Source organism: Haematobia irritans, chromosome 1, assembly GCF_050003625.1.
Source record: "Haematobia irritans isolate KBUSLIRL chromosome 1, ASM5000362v1, whole genome shotgun sequence".
Classification (NCBI taxonomy): domain Eukaryota; kingdom Metazoa; phylum Arthropoda; class Insecta; order Diptera; family Muscidae; genus Haematobia; species Haematobia irritans.
In genome coordinates this window covers 123,486,685-123,508,914 of record NC_134397.1, presented here as the reverse complement: position 1 = coordinate 123,508,914, position 22,230 = coordinate 123,486,685, and the positions used below count along the sequence as shown (strand labels likewise).

General features: G+C 32.7%; 1 protein-coding gene across 1 annotated transcript in view; it reads left to right on the top strand.

The window, feature by feature from the left end:
• LOC142241797 (serine/threonine-protein kinase 32A) overlaps positions 1-22,230 on the top strand; it is a 227,198-nt gene that overhangs the window by 66,772 nt on the left and 138,196 nt on the right. Inside the window, exon 3 of the mRNA XM_075313626.1 lies at positions 7,560-7,615. Coding sequence (XP_075169741.1) covers positions 7,560-7,615 — 56 coding nt within the window. The remainder of the gene's footprint in view (positions 1-7,559; positions 7,616-22,230) is intronic.

Genomic DNA, 22,230 nt, shown 5'->3' with positions numbered 1-22,230 from the left:
GTGTATGTATCGACCGATAAATCATAAATGCAGATTTTCGAAATTTTATACAATTGAAATATTTCCAATATTTTTTTTACGGATAATGTGGTCTAGAGATTTTGTAAAAGTTTAAAAAATTTTGTTCAAATCGGTTTCCTTACTTTTTTTCTTATAAAGAAAAATGTCCTGATCTATTGTATACACAGAAAAAAATTTCGTAGTTAAACTAACGCTAAATTTAACTTATTTTTATAGGAAAAAAATTATTTGCTATCGAAATTTTCCACAGCTTAATAAAATCTTACTTTTTTGGTATGTCTCAAAAATTTTTATGAACTAAACGTGAGTATAAAATTCAATGACTGTACACATAAGTTCAATATGAACTAAAACAAATGAACATTTTCGTACGATCCCCAAAAATAGTAAGAATGAACTACTGTATGGTTAAAATGGTCATGATTTGGCGCCAATGATTTTCTTCTTTACTTTTAGTTACTTTTTTCTTCTATGAGATGATGTAATTTCGTGAACTGCAGTTTAAAAGTACAGCAGGGCATTAAAATTTCCTGGTTTTAACAGCGCTTTGTGGAAATCTCAAAATGTCGAGTAAAAAAAACAAACAAAAGTAAAACAGTTCAGTTTTTTTCGGTATACAAGTGTATGTACTGCCCGAGTTTTACTTATATAAAAATATCACAAAAATTTTTAATATATGTAAGTGGTTATTTTCCTCACCTATAGCATTTATAATCCTGCACTTTGTTATTCAGTCTAATCCCTCTTTTTGAATTTTAAAGTACAATGATTTTAAAAAATTAAACTCAAACATTTAATTTGCAAATCACATTTTATCCGGTAATGGTTTTTTATACCCACCACCATAAAATGGTGACGGGGGTATAATAAGTTTGTCATTCCGTTTGTAACACATCGAAATATCGATTTCCGACTATATAAAGTATATATATTCTTGATCAGGGAGAAATTCTAAGACGATATAAGCATGTCCGTCTGTCCGTCTGTATGTCTGTTGTAATCACGCTACAGCCTTCAATAATGGCGCTATCGCCCCGAAATTTGGCACAGATTAGTTTTTTGTTTGCAGGCAGGTCAAGTTCGAAGATGGGCTATATCGGTCCAAATTTTGATATAGTCCCCATATAAACCGACCTCCCGATTTGGGGTCTTGGGCCTATAAAAACCGTAGTTTTTATCAGATTTGCCTGAAATTGGAAATCCAGAGGTATTTTGGGACCATAAAGAGGTGTGTCGAAAATGGTCCGTATCGGTCCATGTTTTGGTATAGCCCCCATATAGACCGATCTCCCGATTTTGCTTCTTAGGCGTCTAGAAACAGTATTTTCTACCCGATTTGTCCGAAATTGAAAATCTAGAGGTATTTTAGGACCATAAGGAGGTGTATCGAAAATGGTCCGTATCGGTCCATGTTTTGATATAGCCCCCATATAGACCGATCTCCCGAGTTTGCTTCTTGGGCGTCTAGAAACTATATTTACCATCCGATTTGCCTGAAATTGGAAATCTAGACGTATTGTGGGACTATAAAGAAGTGTGTCGAAAATGGTCCGAATCGGTCCATGTTTTGGTATAGCCCCCATATAGACCGATCTCCCGATTTTGCTTCTTACGCGTCTAGAAACAGTATTTTCTATCAGATTTGTATGAAATTGAAAATCTAAAGGTATTTTGGGACCATAAAGAGGTGTGTCGAAAATGGTGTCCATCGGTCCATGTTTTGATATAGCCCCCATATAAACCAACCTCCCGATTTGGAGTCTTGGGCCTATAAAACCCGTAGTTTTTATCCAATTTGCCTAAAATTAGAAATATAGAGGTATTTGAGGACCATAAATAGGTGTGCCGAAAATGGTGCACATCAGTCCATGTTTTGGTATAGCCCCCATATAGACCGATATCCCGATTTTGCTTCTAGGGCTTTTAGAAACTATATTTACCACCAAATTTGCCTGAAATTGGAAATCTAAAGGTATTTGAGGGCCATAAAAAGGTGTGCTGAAAATGGTGCTCATCGGTCCATGTTTTGATATAGCCCCCATAGAGACTGATCTCCCGATTTTGCTTCTTGGGCTTCTAGAAACTATATTTTCTATCCGATTTTCCTGAAATTGAAAATCTACAGTTCTTTTGGGACCATAAAAAGGTGTGCCGAAAATATATGCCGAAAAGGTGTGCCGAAAAAGGTGCCCATTTTTGGTATAGCCCCCATATAGACTGATCTCTCCATTTTTACTTCTTGGGCGTCTAGAAACTATATTTTCTAGCCGATTTGGTTGAAATTGAAAATCTGGAGGTATTTTAAGATCACAAATATGTGAGTAGCAAATGGTGCCTATCGGTCCATGTTTTGGTGTAGCCCCCATATACACCGATCTCCCGGCTTTATTTCTTGGGCTTCTAGAATCCGTAGTTTTTATCCGATTTGCTGGAAATTAGTAATCTATAATGAACTTTTAGACAAACGAAATTTCCTTTTCTTATAAAGTATTTTCGTTTATTCAACGATTGTCTCTAAAATTTGTGTCAAAAGAAAACTTTGCTTGTCTAAAATTACGTATCTCAAAAAAGAAAACTCTTCTTTCAGGGTATAGCAGGCGCACTGATCATGAAAATTGCTTCAAACTGAAAGTAAAATTTCCAGATTTTACTCATCGTATTTAAATAATGGCGGAAAAAATCTACATATTTAAAATTTTAAATTGAGGCGTAATTTCATCATATACACGATATGTTTATAATTTCTCTAAAACTCAAACAAAATTGGTTTTCATAAATCCAGAATCTGATCTGGTCTTCATAGGTAGAATCTTTAAAGTTTGTCTTCGGGAACTGACTTGCTTGGGAGAAGATTTGTCATCAACCCCCCTACAATTCTATATATTATCAAGTAACCCACTACGACGAAGAGTTTTCAAAGAAAACTATCATATTTGGTTCATGGTGGTGGGTATTTAAAATTCGGCCCGGCCGAATTTACTGCTTTATATACTTGTTATTTTATAAAAAAATATTTTCTAATCCATGCGAGTGATATGTGCGTGTAGTATATTGGTAAGCCAGAATGCAATGGACCTAACCATATTTTCCTTTATTTAAAATGGACAAAGAAACGAAAAATTATAAAAATCAGCATTGAAAATTTTCTGTTATTCATGATGGAATTCAAGTGTAATAGTGTAATTTCTTTATAATTGGTTGGAAAAACAAAAGATGCTATCGGTTGAACCCTCCAGCATTTCATTGTAGCATTGCTCCTTACCGTGAACTTGGCACTATTGCATCGTCCAAATCATACAATGCCAATTCTACTCCCTGGGCAAAATTTCAACTAAATCGGAGCAAAAACTTGGCCTCTGTGGTCATATGAGTGTAAATCGGGCGAAAGCTATATATGGGAGCTATATCTAAATCTGAACCGATTTCAACCAAATTTGGCACGCAATGCTAATTCTACTCCCTGTGCAAAATTTCAATTAAATCGGAGTAAAAGATTGGCCCCTGTGGTCATATGAGTGTAAATGGGGCGAACGATATATATATGGAAGCTATATCTAAATCTGAACCGATTTCAATAAAATTTGGCACACTTGACTACACTACTAATTGTACTCCTAGTGCAAAATTTCAACCAAATTGGGGTAAAACTCTGGCTTCTGGGACCGTATTAGTCCATATCGGGCGAAAGATATATATGGGAGCTATATCTAACTCTGAACCGATTTCAATAACATTTGGCACACTTGACTATATTACTAATTGTTCTTCTTGTGCAAAATGTTAACCAAATTAGGGTAAAACTCTGGCTTCTGGGGCCATATAAGTCCATATCGGGCGAAATATATATATGGGAGCTATATCTAAATCTGAACCGATTTTTTCCAAAATCAATAGGGTTCTATTCTGAGCCAAAACACATACTTGTGCCAAATTTGAAGTGGATTGGACTAAAACTGCGACCTAGACTTTGATTACAAAAATGTGTTCACGGACAGACGGACATGGCTATATCGACTCAGGAGCCCACCCTGAGCATTTTTGCCAAACACACCATGTGTCTATCTCGTCTCCTTCTGGGTGTTGCAAACATATGCACTAACTTATAATACCCTGTTCCACAGTGTGGCGGAGGGTATAAAAACAGCGATTGGGAACCACAGTGCAGTGGTAGAAAACCTGCTCGAGAGATGAAGACACCGCGTGAATGGATACAATAAATATCGGAAAATGAATTTGTACTAAATCAATTGAAGTTCCAAAACGTACAAGAGGTCACCGATGCACAAACAAATATAGACTAGAAAGAGTTAAGGAGTTGCTTCACTTGCACTAAAGTGACCAATTACTGAATTTTATTATCTCCGATGAGGAGCCACTTCCAATTGGAGCAGTTCGTGCACAAACAAAGTTCCACGATCAATGAATACGTGGATCGTGGGGTCCAAATAAATGCCGAATCATATCTTCCGCACAATGACCACCAAAATGTCTGGATATCAGTCACGGTTGCCACTGGATATCAGTCACGGTTGCCACTCGAGCCAAAAACAATCTACCAAAATTTTAAGAAAATTCTACCAATAATCTATTAAATTAAAAGAATTTCATTTTTATGTTTTTGATCAAACTTTGGTTGTTGGTATGACAAACATTTGTTTTCTTCCAAATAAATGCTTTGTGGTTTTAAGTTTTAAGTTTTGTTTTTTTTTTTTTTTTAAGAAATAGATATTGAAATTTGCAATTATGTTTTAATCTCTCCCGAAAGCGAAAAAAAATTTTGTGTATAAACAAATATCCCTTGAATTGTAAATGTATCGAAATTTTAACGATTTTAGCTTGCACTTACAAAAGTTGTTACATATACAAAAATGGAGAACTTGCAATGGAGTTTGATAATCTCTGGCTATATAAAAATGACCTAACACGAAATTTAACATTTTGAAAGATATTGACGTAATGTTCAAAACGTTATTTCTATAGAAAATTTTTATTCAAATCAATTTTTTTTCACTAGAAATAAAAATTTTATTTCTATAGAAAATATTGTCTACATTGTATTTCTATACAAAATTGTAGTAAAATTTTATTTCTATAGAAAATTTTGTTTTTATTTTAATATAAAATTTTATCAACGTTTTTTTCCCATATAACCCATTTTAAAAATTTGCTTTTCTATAGAAAATTTTGTCAACATTTCATTTTCAACAAATTTTTGAAGTACATAATAGTCGAAGATAAATATTTTGCAAAATCTACCAAAACATCAAGAATCTACCAACCTAACAAACAGTATGAAATCTACTCATTTTTGTAGAATTCTACAAACTGTGATCACGATCCATTTGACCTAAACCATTTTATAGAGTAGGGTCGGCACAAAAACATACACTCAAAAAAAGTGTTTGGATAAAATTTCCTTACTCTAATAATTTTTTGCCTACGTTAGTTAAATGAACTAAACAACGGGAACAAATTATACCCAAATAAAACGTAAAGATTTACTAAATTCGTACTTCTCACAAAATAATTCATTAATTCATTAAATTTGTAAATTTTATTACAAATGCGCCCATCTAGATCTCCGTATGGCGCTAAAGACATTCTTCGATTTGATTTTCAACTCCAATTCTTTCTTTCAAGTGAAAAAAATTAATTATGTCTAATAAATTTTCTTGAATTTGTCGAAAAATATTTACTTATTTTTGTGATATCAGCGTGACGTCAGCGTTTGTAATACTGTTTAGTTAAAATTTTCTAAAAATAATCTAAATTTTTTAAAATTAACAAAAATTTTTTCTTCATGGGGTGATCACTGCTTTTTTTCAGTGTATCATTTTATTTTTATAAAAAAAATCATTTAATTAAATTTTTATTTCAATAGAAATCAAAATTTTATTTCTATACAAAATTGTAGTCGAATTTTATTTCTATAGAAAATTTTGTCAACATTTTATTTTGTCAAAATTTTATTTCTATAGAAAATTTTGTCAAAAATTTATTTCTATAATATATGTTGTCAAAATTTTATTTCAAAGAAAATTTTTTCAATCCTGGTTTTTCAAAATTTTCGTTCTATGAAAAATTGTGTCAAAATTTTATTTCTATGGGAAACTTTGTCGAAATTTTATTTTATAGGACACATTTTATTTCTATACACACAAAAAAAATTTCACGAACATTTTTCCAATTAAAATTTTAATTGAGTTTTAAAAAATATTCAATTAAAAATTTAATTGATTCAACAAATTTTTTAATTGAATCAAAAAACAATTACAAAAATAATAGTATCAATTAATTTTTAAATTGGATCAATTAACTTTTTAATTGACCTACAATAAATTTTTTAATTGATACTATCATTTCTGTGATTGAAGACATTTCAATTAAAAATTAATTGGATCAATTAATTTCGTGATTGAATCAGAAAATTTTTTTATGTGTGTACAATTGTAGTAAAATTTTATTTCTATAGAAAATTATGTCAACATTTTATTTCCATAAAAAATTTTTTCTATATTTTATTCCTAAAGAAAAATTTGTCAAAATTTTATTTCTATAGAAAATTTTGTCAAAATTTTATTTCTATATATATTTTATTTCTATTTATTTCTATAATAAATGTTGTCAAAATTTTATTTCAAAGAAAATTTTTTCAGTCCTGGTTTTTTAAAATTTTCATTCTATGAAAAATTTTGTCAACATTTTATTGCTATGGAAAACTTTGTCGAAATTTTATTTTATAGAACACATTTTATTCCTATACAAAATTGGAGTAAAATTTTATTTCTATAGAAAATTTTGTCAATATTTTATTCCTAGAAAAAAATTTTGTAAAAATTTTGTTTCTATAGAAAATTTTGTCAAAATTATATTTCTACAGAAATTTTTATTTCTAAAAAAATTTTGTCAACATTGTATTTCCATTTTAAAAATATTTTAAAAATTTGCTTTCCTATAGTAAATTTTGTCAAAATTGCATTCCTAGAGAAAAGTTTGTCAAAAGTTTATTCCTAGAAAAAATTTTGTCAAATGTTTATTCCTAGAGAAATTTTAGTTAAAATTTTATTTTATAGAAAATTTGGTTAAAATTTTATTCCTAGAGAAAATGTTGTCAAAGCTTTATTCCTAGAGAAAACGTTGTTAAAAGTTTATTCATAGAGAAAAGTTTTGTCAAAATTTTACGCCTATAGAACATTTTATTTTTTTGTATTTCAACAGAAATTTTTTCAAAAATTTCATTCTATGACAAATTTTGTTTTAATAGAAAATTTTATCAACGTTTTATTTCTATAGAACATATGTAAAAAATCTGCTTTTCTATAGAAACTTTTGTCACAATTTTATTTTCAAAAAATTTTGCAAAATCAACAAAAACATCATCCGTCTCGCCAGGATTTCAGATATTAAGGCGGCTTTGCATATTAGCAAAGTACAACCAATTACACACACATTTCGTTTAGTGTATCTACTTTTACAAACACCCATAATCTGATGACTTTCTCTCATTTTCTTGTATTTTTTTGTTTGTTTGCTTTCAGTCAATTTTGATCACTTTCAAATACTGCGTGCTATTGGTAAAGGAAGCTTTGGAAAGGTAAGTGTAGTCATGGTTTTAAGCAATCAATCTTTCATATTTCACAATGACACAACATTCATTCTGCAAGTTCTTGGAATCCTTTGGGGATTTGATATCAAAAAGCATGTCATCGCACAATCAATCAATATAGTGACATGGCTATGTGGATATATTTGTACGACAAAATCGAAAATATTTATGTTTAAATTCTATTTAAGGATTGATTTTTATTTGTTCTACGAAGTTAATGTTAGATCGGGTAACGTTTTAAAAATATACAAACAATTGCAAAACAAAATCAAACATATTGACCTTGGTGGAAAGTCGTTGAGATTGATTTCGAGCATTATTACATAATTCTATAGCAGAGGTGTTTAAAGAAGGAAATCCTACGTGGGTTTTATTGTTCAAATAAAAAGTAATATGTTCTTTGTGAATAACTACACTACATTACGAACAAATTTCTTTAAAATAAAGAAAAGTTTTTAATTTTGCCTAATCTTTAAACTCGCAAGCAAATTTTCTTTATGCAGAGTAAAACATTTTTGATTTTAAGAAATAGTCTTTCAGTTAACTGAATTATAGAATCCTTGGATTAAAGATAAGAAAACTTCAAATATAAATTAAGCTTTATTGAGAGGATTGCGAATCTTTGGTTTATAGTTATACACTCAAAAAACAGTGAACTATCTAGGAAGGAAAATTTTTAGAAAGTTAGGTTAATTTTAGATAGTTTTAACTAAACTGTATTACAACCGCAGATGTCGAGCCGATTACACAAAAATAAGTAAATATTTTTCGACAAATTCAAGAAAATGTATAAGACATAATTTTTCACTTTTTCTTCCTTTATTTAATTAAATGAAATATTGAATCTTTAGATTTAAGTTCAAACCGCTTCAAATATAGGCTAAGACTTATTTTGAGGCCGTAGTATCTTTCGTTTAGTTTTTTTGAAATTAAGAAAACATTGTTTATTTTTACGGATCTGTAATAATTTGGATTTTTAAACATTTATTTGTACGTGAAAAGTTTTATCAATACACTCAAAAAAGTTAACCCTATATTTCACTAAAGCCTAAAGAGTGATACGGTCAAAATTTGGTCAGTATAAACTTGACGTATTTCTTTCAATTTTGCATTTAAAAAACCTGAACACCCCTCATTTTAAAGGCGTGTGTGTGTAGAATGTTGCTCTTATTTTGATTTTGGAATTCACTCTTCAGTTGTCAAAATGCCGTCCAAGCAAGAAGAGCAGCGTATCAAAATTTTGCTCGCGCATCGCGAAAATCCGAGCTACTCGCACGCAAAGCTGGCAAAATCGCTAAAAGTTGCCAAATCAACCGTTACAAATGTAATTAAAGTGTTTGGGGAACGTTTGTCGACAGCCAGGAAGTCTGGACCGGGGGGGAAATCGAAAACTGGAAGCCGGTGAGACGACAAAGAGAGTTGCCGGTAGTTTCAAGCGAAATCCTAACCTCTCTCTCCGAGATGCCGCAAATAAGCTGGGTGTATCGTCTACAACCGTACATCGAGCCAAAAAACGAGCCGGACTATCGACTTACAAGAAGGTAGTGACTCCAAATCGCGATGATAAACAAAATACGACGGCCAAAGCGCGATCCCGGAGGCTGTACACGACGATGCTGACGAAGTTTGACTGCGTGGTAATGGACGACGAAACCTACGTCAAAGCCGATTACAAGCAGCTTCCGGGACAGGAGTTTTATACGGCAAAAGGAAGGGGAAAGGTAGCAGATATTTTCAAGCACATAAAACTGTCAAAGTTCGCAAAGAAATATCTGGTTTGGCAAACCATCTGTACCTGTGGCTTGAAAAGCAGCATTTTCATAGCTTCCGGGACTGTCAACCAAGAAATTTACGTGAAAGAGTGTTTGAATAAACGTCTGCTGACTTTCCTGAAGAAACACGGTTGTTCCGTACTGTTTTGGCCGGATTTGGCATCTTGCCATTACGGTAAAAAGGCCATGGAGTGGTACGCCGCCAAAAACGTGCAGGTGGTTCCCAAGGACAAGAACCCTCCCAACACGCCAGAGCTCCGCCCAATTGAGAAATACTGGGCTATTGTCAAGCGGAACCTAAAGAAGACCAACAAACTGGTAAGGACGAGCAGCAGTTCAAGGCAAACTGGCTTTCTGCGGCGAAGAAGGTGGACAAGGTGGCTGTACAAAATCTGATGGCAGGTCAAGCGTGAGGCCCGGCAATTCGGATTTGGAAATGCGAAAGCCTAACTGAATATTTTTCCTGAATTTTATTGAACTTGAAAAAGAAATTTAATTTGATTTTTTAAATAAACGATTTCACCGATTTACACGCGTTTTCCCTTGACCAAATTTTGACCGTATCACCCTTTATTTAACTTTATTTTAGTTCATAGAATTATTAGGATTTGAGAAAATTTCCTTTATTCTAATAATTTGCGTACGTTAGTTAAATGAACTAAAAAACGGAAAAAATTATACACAAACGAAGCTAAGAGATTTACTAAATTCGTACTTCTCACAAAATAGTTCATTATTTATTTAAATTTGTAAATTTTATGCCCATTATGAACTTCGTATGTCACTAAAGACATTCTTGCAATTTTGAAATCCAATTTTTTCCTTCAAACTATAAAATTTTCTTTAACAAGTGAAAAGAATTAACTATGTCTAATAAATTTTCTGCACTGTTAGAAAAATATGTTTTTCATATGGTCCGATATAAACAAAATGTGTTTCGGGCACAATTTTTAAATACAATATATTTAAGTGCAAACATGTAATGTTCCTAAACTAACACTAAATGTTTGGGACACATACGTTAATATGTTACAATATATTATGTTTGGGGCATGAATGTTTAATAAAAATAATTTATGTGAATGAAACATATATAAATTAACAAATTTCGAGTAAACATATACATATATGTTGTGATATTTTATTCAGAGATCGACAGAGAGAGTATAGAGAAAGAAATAGGGATGGAAACCCGGAGGGTTGAAGAAAGATATCAACATAACACAGCTAGAGAATCAAAAGAGAGCAATTTCTGTGAAACCGCTTGTATGTTGTTTCGGAAAACTGTTTTATGATAAGGCCAAAAATTTGAAATGCTTAAGCCTAAATATTATTTAATTTGAATATTAGAATGAGTATTCGGAGTAAAGAAAATAGACATTGGGAACCAAGAGAATAGACATATGAAAAAAAAACAGCATGTGTTTTCGGCTTGAGAGCAGCATTTTATGAATGTGTGGACATGTGTCTTGTTTCTCATTTTGGCATTATGGTCACAATTTTTTTCTTGGTTCGTTAAAAGAAATCGGAAGGTACGAGGAGTAAGTCAAAATATTCAGGCAAAGAAAAGTAAAACAAAAAACGGTGGAAAATATACAAAAATTACAAAGGGATCTTCATAAAAATAATGAAAGGGCACTATACTCTTTTTACAGTTGGGATAGTAAAATGAAAAAAGGAGGAAATACTGAAAAATTTTAAACTTTTATACCAAAAACAGTTTTTTGTTACAAAATTGTTATTTTTGCAATAAAAAACAATATTTTATTCAAAATCTCAGTCAATTTCGTTTATATCAAGCACTGTTTCTGACTGTAAATCTTTAATAGCCCACAAAGTTTCATTACAAAAATTTAATATAGCATAAATATAAATGTGTAAAGTAAAAACAAGTATTTACGGCCGTAAGTTCGGCCAGGCCGAACCTTATGTACCCTCCACCATGGATTGCGTAGAAACTTCTACGAAAGAATGTCATCCACAATCGAATTACTTGGGTTGTGGTATCATAAAATTTCTTAACATCGTTTTCTAAATTGCGAGTTAGTACATACGTGGTATATATTAGACAAAAAAGTTATGTATAGGTAAGTCTACAAATGATTACGAATCGATATGGACTTTTTGCACGATATGTAGAGAGCCAGAATTGAAATATGGGGGTCGCTTATGTGGGGGCTATATACAATTATAAACTTGATATAGACCAATTTTTGTGTGCTTGGGGATCGATTTATCTGAGGGGTATATATATAGCTATAGACCGATATGGACCCAGTTAGGCATGGTTGTTAACGGCCATATACTAGCACAATGTACCAAATTTCAACCGAATCGGATGAAATTTGCTTCTCTTAGAGGCCCCGCAAGCTAAATCTGGGGATCGGTTTATATGGGAGCTATGTTATATATAATTATGGACTGATATGAACCAATTTCCGCATGGTTGTTGGATACAATATACTAACATCACGTACCAAATTTCAACCAAATCGGATGAATTTTGCTCTTCCAAGGGGATCCAGAGGTCAAATTTGGGGATCGGTTTATATGGGGCCTATATATAATTATGGACCGATTTCGACCAATTTTTTAATGGGTATTTGAGGCCATATATTAACACCACGTACCGAATTTGAACTGAATCAGATGAATTTTGGTCTTCCAAGAGGCTCCGGATGTCAAATCTGGTGATCGGTTTATATGGCGGTTATATATAATTATGGAAGCCGGATCGGATGAAATTTGCTTCTCTTAGAGGCTCCGCAAGCCAAATTTGGGGGTGCGTTTATATGGGGGCTATACGTAAAAGTGGGCCGATATGGCCCATTTGCAATACCACCCGACCTACATCAATAACAACTACACGCAAAAAAATAATTCTTTCCTCCCAAACGAAATTTTAGACAAACAAAGTTCGTTTCTCTTTTGCTTTTCGTTGAAACGAAGTGTATTTGGAAGAAAAGTATATTCTTTTTGTGATAAACGTTTATTCTTTTCCAGGATGTAATAACAATTTCATAAAGACTAACTCAAAAAAATTTTTTTCTGGCTAATTGCATTTTCCCTCACATCTTTCTCACTTCCACGAAGTTTTTTATTTCTTAGCACCTTTTTCTGTAATACAAGCAATGTAGAAGAAATTATACGATTTTATAAATTTTAAATTTTTTTTACCTTTCGCCTGGACGGAGAATCGAACCGCGGACCATGCAATTTGTAAGCCAACACACTATCCACTGAGCTATGTAGCCGTTATTGTCATCAATAGACAATTACCCATATAAGTTATATTTATATAGCATAGCTTGCGGCGCCCACGAGACGATTAAACAAAGTTTATTTAACAGAAAAATACATTTAGTTGGGCACCGTGGTGCAGTGGTTGCTACGTCCGACTTGCATGCCAAGGGTCGTGGGTTCGATCCCTGCTTCGACCAAAGTTTTTTTTTTTACATATATTCCAGAGATGGTCGAAAGATTCCGAAAAATATTCAACATTACATTCTACTATATTAAATTTTACTATGAACTTTAAAATGTGTCTTATTAAAGACCTAAAGTCAGAAAAGAACAGTGTTTGAGATAAACGAAATGGACTTTTTTTTTGGTTCAAAAATAACTTTTTTTATTGAAAAAATAAAAATTTTGTACCAAATGAATTTTTTTGGTGATAAAAGTGTATACTTTTCGAAGCAATTCAAAAAACTCTAACAAAAGAAAAACGTTTTCGGTACACGTTTTCCAAACGTTTCTTTTTTCTTTGCGTGTACTTCTGCCAAGTTTCAAGTCGATAGCTTGTTCCGTTCGGAAGTTAGCGTGATTTCAACAGACGGACGGACGGACATGCTCAGATCGACTCAGAACTTCACCACGACCCAGAATATATATATACTTTATGGGGTCTTAGAGCAATATTTCGATGTGTTACAAACGGAATGACAAAGTTAATATACCCCCCATCCTATGGTGGAGGGTATAACAAATGGTTCGGTCGGAGCAGGGATTGAAGCCACAACCTTTTGCATGAAAGGCAGACATGCTAACCACTGCTCCACGTGGCCAACAAATGTATGTTTCTGTTAAATAATATTATGTTTGCATGGGCTCGTGGGCGCTGCAAACTATGCTATATAAATGTAACTTATAACGATAATTGTCTACTGGTGACTATAACAGCTACGTAGCCCAGTGGATAGTGTGTTGGCTTACAAACTGTATGGTCCTCGGCAGCGTTGCCAATTTAGCTTTTTTCCCGCTAGATTTGGCTTTTTTTGAAGACGTTTAGCGGGAAAAAAAATGCATTTAGCTTTTAGAATTTTTTCTGGCTTTTTTTCATGACCCTTTTAGCTATTTTTGGCTCTTTTATTTTCGACATGTTCCTATTGAAATATGTTTCGTTTTTGTCTTTGCTGCCAGAATAAGGGTTTCCACATATTTCAAAGCTCAATTGAAGCCTTAATAATTATTCCAGCCATTATGCGGGCATTTTTGCAGCAAATACACCTTGTTGCAAAGTTTTTTCCTGGTATTGATAAAAGTTATCGTAAACTTTAAATCTACTATTACCATACAAATTCCTTATATAAACTGTCAGTAAATTATTAGGAATAATATCATTTGAGTCGTTTATCCTTTTTATGTTATTATAATACGTATTCTAAAGTTATTATGATAGTACTAAATTAAAATAGTAGATGTGAATTGCTTTGTACACTGAAAAAATATTGTCGTGAGGCCAAAGATTTCATGTCTTTAAAATACGAACGCGATAGCATTTGTGAATTTCTCTTATTTCTGTTTTCCTTGTCCAAAAGCCGATAAAATCGTTTTGTCCTTATAGTTAAGTGATTCAACTTAAAAATGGGTATCTTTTCTAAAAAATTCTTAAAAATTAATTAAATAGTCTTTAAATTTGTGGAGTTTTTGTATCTTGACTACAAACAAAAACAGCGTTCAAAAATAGAAGAGGTTTTTCAACATTTTATTTTAAAAAGGTATACACGGAATAATTTCTACTTAAAGTCGAGTCTGAATTTGGAAATTTAAATTGTCGTTAGCACGTTTTTAAAGCACTGTGAGCTATCGTAGTGCTTTAAAAACATGAAGAAAAAGCTGAAAAAAACGAATAAATTCACGAATTTATCATTAATTCATATATATATATATTGATATTTGATATTTTGATATTGATATTTTCTAATGCAGTTCTATGTGACATTGGACTTGTTGATTATTAACCAGCTGATAATTGGAAGTTTGCCGGGAAAAAAGTTTTTACTACGAAATATAAATGAAGGACTTCCAGTAAAAATTTGTGATAGTAATCAAAATGTATCGAGTACGCAATCAGAGCTAATATGACTTAGATTTTCTTACAGTCTCACAGAAATGGAAATAATTAAAATAATATGCATTTTAAGTTAAATAAAGCCTTTAAGTTTGTTAAATTTCAATCAAAAATGTGACTTTTGATACAAAAAAAATTAGCTTTTTTTCTAGCTATTTTTTAACATTTTTTAGCTTTTTTTGGCTAGTTTTTTGGACAAATCTAGCGGTTTTTGGTGAAACAATTCTGGCAACGCTGGTCCTCGGTTCTATTCTCCGTCCAGGCGAAAGGTAAAATTAAAAAAATATAATATAGAAGAATTTCTTCAACATTATTTGTCTTACAGAAAAAGATGCCAAGAACTGAAAAATTTCGCGGAAGTGAAAATTATGTGAGGGAATGAGCTCAATCTTCTTTTGGGGAAAAATTTTCCAAGCATATAATATTTTTTGGCTCAAAATGCTCTCAAACATATAATATGTTTACATAAAACAAACATATTAAGGTTTCGGCAGTATCTAATGATATATGTGCTTCCTGCAAAATATGTTTGGAACATATGTTAGAAAGGGATTTTTGGGGGGGTGGAATTTGTAGGAAAATATTTATTTATTTTTGTGATGTTACCTTTTGTAATACTATTTAGTTAAATTTTTCTAAAACTAATTTAAATTTTCTAAAATTAACCAACATTTTTCTTACTGGTGGGTTCACTGTTTTTGCAGTGTATACCGCGAAATTGCAAGTTCGATAATGTCCTAATTTTAATCTTATTGGTCCTAGATTTAAAGCTTGAAGGTCCCTAAAAAATCTTCATTTTAAAGAAGCCTCATCTTTGGCTCGGAATTAATACCAAAATTCTTAAGGGAGTATACTCTCATACAAAAGAAACGAAAATTCAAAAATAGATATACCAAAATTGATTTGAACTCTTGCTGGCATTTATTATACCTTTCACTTTAAGCGAAATATGTTAAAAAATATATAAAAATTGACACTAATTTCATAACGATAGAGAAAAATGTAAAATATTATTTTTCCATTTGCATTCTAATAAAACTTCCATTCAAGAAATCATCCAGAATTTGCATATCTGTCAAAAGAAACCAAGCAATCGTGCCCCAAAAATGTTTCCCATCGCAAATCATAGTTCCAAAATACAGAGGAACGAACTTTTGGAATAAATTTTCCATGAATTGTTCATAAATAATATAATGAACTTAGATTTATTGCATTGATGACTGATGCTACTGCTGCCGTCAAACGGACGACAGGCTATGTTGGGAAAAAAGCAAACGATGCCATGGCATTATTCAAATGGGAAATTATCACAAAGTCTCCATAATGATTGTCATTCAAATTATCATTGAATGAAAAATAAACACTTTATCTACCAACCCTGATGGTGTCTCTACGCTGTTAGCCTTCTTGGGATACAGGAGTATAGTCAACGAGTATACCCCATTGTAATGCAGACAGGGGGATTATATCTTTTTGCGACAACACTTAGCATAAATTAAGAGTATTGTCTTTGGAAGTTTTTCAGTTTACACCTGGAAAAATAAGTTTGTTACTGATAGACTCACAGAGAACTAAACATAAAATCGGGGCGATTTCATTGAGAAGAGAGAAGTTCACCATTTGTGACATCAAATTGAACTGAATAATCTAAGCGATACTAAAATATCAAGCTGTCACTAACTTTACCCAGGGATGGAAAATGCAGTACTATAGTACTTTTTTGATATTTTTCGCCCTGGTTAGTACCATAGTACACCCGCGAATCGAATGATGCTTGTTGCAATGAATGCAAAATATCTAAAGGTCTCTAAAAGTAATAATAAAAACGCGTATTTATGAGCCTTATAATATTCATAATTAATAAATAAAAATCAAAATTTTGTGAAAAGTACTTTTCACTGAAAACAATACCCTCGTTGTACTCTAAAAAAATTGAATTTTGTATCCCTGACTTAACCTAACCTTCAGTGGTAGAAAACTTGCAAGTAAATTAAATTTAAGGTGGATTTTACGAATCATTCTTCTATCCACACAAGAAGTTAAATCAGATGATTTATATTCATGCTTTACCAGAAAAAGGACCGATAAAACCTAAGGTCTTTATGAGCCTAAAATACATGTAGATTTTGAATTTCAGGAAAAACGGATAAAAATTGCGGAATTCCAAGAAGTCAAATCGGCAGATCGGTCTAAATGAAGGCTATACCAAACCATATACCGATGCACACTATATTCGTTACACCAATTTTCGCATTTAAAATACTTCTACATAACCACTTTTGGAAAATCGGATAAAAAATTTTGCTTTAGAAACCCAAGACAATAACCTATGGATACCACTAGATTTCCAATTTCATGTAAATCGGATTAGACTAAAACGGTTTCTAAAAGCGCAAACAGGTGTCGGTTTATATGAGGGTTACATCAAAACCTGGACCTATAGCCCATCTTCGAACTGGACCTGCCTGCAAACAAAAAATGAATCTGTGTCAAATTTCATGATTATTGTGTCATTATTGAACGCTGATTACAAAAAAACAAAAAGACTGACGGATATACTCAGTAAAAAAGTGCTTCCAAAAAAGCAGTTTGAATACCTATGTTGTGTTCCGGAAGTGGTGCAAACTTGGATTATATCCAATAAATTTTACATGGGCTTGTCATAAGACGGAACTGCCTCTTTTTCGGATCGTTGATTTTGCTTTTGAAGTAGTGTCTTGGAAATTCATTTGAATGAAGAAATTAAAAAAAAACTGAAAAACTATTTTTTCACTTTTCAGTTTTTATAACCTGCGCCACACTGTGGAACAGGGTATTATAAATTAGTGCATGTGTTTGCAACACCCAGAAGGAAATGAGATAGACATATGGTGTCTTTGGCAATATTGCTCTGGGCCGGTCCCTGAGTCGATCTAGCCATGTCGGTCTGCCCGTCCGTCCGTCTGTCTGTGAACACATTTTTGTGATCAAAGTCTAGGTCGCAATTTAAGACCAATCGAATCAGAATAGACCCCTATTGATTTTGGAAGAAATCGGATCAGTTTTAGATATAGCTCCCATATATATCTTTCCCCCGATATCTACTAATATGGCCCCAGAAGCCAGAATTTCAGCCTGATTTGCTTTAAATTTTGCACAAGGAGTGCAATTGATAGTGTCGTAAAGTTGGCCGAATTTGGTTTAAATCGGTTTAGATTTAGATATAACTCCCATATATATCTTTCGTCCGATTTACACTCATAGGATCATAGAGGTCAAATTTGTAATCCGATTTAAGTGAAATTTTAAATATATATAAATATTTGTATATGGGAATATAAACCTTCGTAATAACTCCCAACAAATTTGAAGGAGATGAGATGGTAACACAAATTTTGGTGTACATAGTGGTGAAGAGTGAATTGAAAAACTTTTTCGCTCCGACCGGGCATATTCAGTCACAAACGCCATCAAACACGAAACGTTCTTTATTAGAATGGGTGAACAAATTAGAAACACCACCGGCAAATCGTTTATCAAATCTTTTTTCAAAAGATTATTTTTTAATGTTCGTCGTTTTTATTTTTTGTTTTCTTTTTCGGTGTATATTTTTGTAGAAATATATATTTTTTTTAATTTAAACTCAATAAAAAAAATTAAAAATTCTAGTTATTTGCAAAACCTTCTCACTTCCATGTAAATGCATTACATATCAGCCACCAAGTAGATTGCATATCCTTCACTCAAGCACTTCATTTTCCTTTATACCCTCGAAATAATTCCTTGAGTGTAGTAATGTAAAGTTGTGCAAGTACTTCTGCGGATAATAGCAAGTTATGGCTTAAGTACGAGTGTCTCTAACGAGGTTTTGTAAATAAAATTTTAACACAAAATCCCCATAGGAGTCACAATGTTGTGGAACTACAATTTAACAAGCACCATAAAATCCCTTAATAAGGATCTAGAACCTCAAAGGATTTAAATGTGGTACAGAGATGAAGTCGTCCAAATCTCATAGAAGTGGCATGGCAACAAATAGTAAAGTTAGACGATAAGAAAATCAAATAAGCTCTATTAAGGTAGTGGTCTGGTGATTTACTTATCAGTGCCAACATATGAAGTATATCGAAATATTTATAGACCAAAATATTTATGCTCAAACTCCAGGATATATATAATTGATTAATGCGATATAATGAATATATGAAATAATAGAAGAAGCTACAGATCGATCAATGACATGAATGATAGTTCAAAGCAAAAGTATCTCACATAAGAACTAACTCAAATTTGGGTCAAACAAAAATATCATTGAGGTACATGCATTCTGAATGCATCAACCGCATCTTCTGGTGCCGAAAAAGGTTAACATCTCATTTTATTTTTTACGTACGGGGATAAAACGAAGTCATTCGGTGCCAAGCCAGAGTTATAATGGGGGTGACCCATCAAATCGATGGTTGAAGTGCTCAAAAATGCAGGTGTTCGTGAGATGCCGTCCGTAAATGTTGCAAAAAGTATGCCAAAATTGGACTAAGGAGATATATCATTTGAGGAGCAGCCGCAGTCAACATTTACATGAAAAAATCTTCAAACATTAAATTAAATGAACCATACTATGGATTCAATTAAAAATTTCATGCATTTGTCTGCATTCATGTGTTTTTTTATTTTCTTATTGATAGCTTTTGATAGTTTTAAATGTTTTATTGAGACTAACTAAAAATATGTACAAAGCATTGGAATATATAAATCATGGCTACTAAGACTAAAATGGGAAATCAAAAGTAAAGTACATTTAAACATTCATGTTGCCAAGTATACACATACACATATTCTTAACATTCTAACACTCCTCCTCAACATGGATGTTATAACAAATGAATAAACAAACAAAAAAATACTTAAGATATTCCAATTAAATTTACAAAATGATTATGTTTTGTCCGACTTAGATTCTTGGTTAAAATATCGGCCACCATATCTTCAGTCGGGCAATATTTGAGTTCAACTTCCTTGTTTCGAATGACTTCACGGACGTGATGGAATTTTACATCTATATGTTTGGAGCGATTATGGAAAACAGGATTTTCTGCTAATTTTCCAGCGCCTTGATTATCGAAATTTAAAATTACTGCTTCCCCAGAATCATAACCAATTTCTGCCATCAATCGCTTCAAATATGTTGCTTCTCTTGCAGCATTTGACATCGCCATGTATTCGGCTTCAGTGCTACTTAGTGCTATGGTCTTTTGTTTCTTGCTCTCCCAAGATACGGCACATCCGTTCACGAAAAATATATATCCTGTTGTTGATTTCCTGTCTGTTGTATCGCTTGCCCAGTCTGCATCTGCGTAACCTTGAATTCCTTTCTGACCAGCTTTAAATATTAACTTGTAGTTTTTGGTTCCTGCTAGGTATCGGAGAATATTCTTGACAGCATTTAAATGCTCCACATGAGGATCCACATTTCTTTGGGCAAGTTTGTTGACAGAATGCTGAATATCAGGACGTGTTGTAATCGAAAGATAAGTCAAAGCCCCAATAATCGATTGGTACTCATGTTGATTTGTCTTCTTGCAATTTTTGTTACATCCTGATTGATATCCACAATTTAAAGGTATATAAGAAGGTTTACAGTCGCTCATACCACATTGTTCTAGGATATCTTTTATGTACTGTACTTGACTTAATTTTATAGGACCTGTCGGGGTATCTCTTTCTACCTCCATACCAAGAAAATGTTGCAATTTTCCCTTGTCACTTATGTCGAAATATTCTGCAATATTTGATTTCACCCTCAAGATTTCTTCTTCATTTTTGCATGCAATAATAATGTCATCCACATATACAGCAATTAAAACGGTTTCTCCGTTATCCTTCTTGTACAAGCATGGCTCACTTTCACAAGGAATAAATCCTAATCCTTTTAAAACTGAATCCAATTTATTATTCCATGCTCTACCAGACTGTTTCAGACCATATATTGATTTTTTTAGCTTAAGAACTTTCTCGTTATCACTACTAAATCCTTCTGGCTGCTGCATATATACATCTTCCTGCAAATCGCTATTCAAATAAGCAGTGCTTACATCAATTTGATGTAAATGCATCTTTTCTTCTGCTGCAATAGCTAAAAGCATTCGTATAGTTGCGTATCTTACTACCGGCGAAAAGGTTTCTTTATAGTCTAATCCATACCGTTGACTACAACCTTTTGCTACCAAACGAGCTTTATACCTCTCGATATGTCCATGTTTATCCCGTTTAACTGCAAAAACCCATCTGCAACCTATAGCTTTACATTTTGGCGGCAAATCAACGACATCCCAGGTCTTGTTTTTCTGAAAGGCTTTGTATTCCGTTTTCATAGCTTCTTTCCAATTTGCAGATTTTTCACTTTCTAAAGCTTCTCGGAATGATTGAGGAATATTTTCGGATACTATTTTGTTTAATTTATTATAAACCTTTTTTGGTCTACCTGGTTTTCCAGACCTAATAATCTTTGGCCTACCGGGTCCAATTTTAACATGTTCATTACCTTCTGAACTGGAGTTATCATCTGCTGTATTAAAATTTTCCTCTCCACAACTGTCACTTCTAATTGCTCGTATTTCATTATTTCCACTTGTATTCGAATTTTCGTTTTCATCTCTTTCAATGTCAATTTCGTATTGATTTGCTTGCCATTGATCCAAATATAGCGTAAGACAATCCTTCTGAGGTAATACTTTTTCCTCAACATTAAATCTATTTTCATCGAAAATAACATCTCTGCTTTCTATTACCTTTTTATTCTCTTTATCATACAATCTATATGCCTTTGAAACTAACGAATATCCCACCATAATATATTCTTTTCCTCTCTTGTCAAATTTGGCTTTCTGGGATTTATTCAAAGCTACGCAATAGCACCCAAAAGTTCGCAAATGTTTCACATTGGGTTTCTTATCGTGCCATATTTCATATGGTGTTTTGTTCATTAATTGCTTGCTTGGGCTTCGATTTCTTAAATATGCGGCGGTCATTATAGCTTCAGCCCACAGAGAGTTTTGTACACCTGCATGTATCATCATGGTCCTTGCCATTTCTACTAAAGTTCTATTGGCACGTTCTGCCATTCCATTTTGTTGCGGTGTATACGGAACAGTAAGTTGTCTAACAATGCCACAATTCTTTAAATAATTGTCAAAATCCGTATTTATGTACTCTCTTCCGTTGTCACTACGAAGGATCTTAATTTTCCTACCAGTTTGATTCTCAACTAGTTTCTGGAATTCTTTAAATTTTGGAAATACTTCATTTTTTGACTTTAAAAAATAAACAAAAATTCTATGAGATTTTTCATCAATAAAAGTCAAAAAATATCTTGAACCTCCTACAGATGGAATGTTTATCGGGCCACAAACATCGCTATGGATGACTTCTAGTATTTCCTTTGCCGATGTATTGGTATCTTTCGGAAACGGAAGTGTGTGTATCTTACCAAGCATATAGCTCGA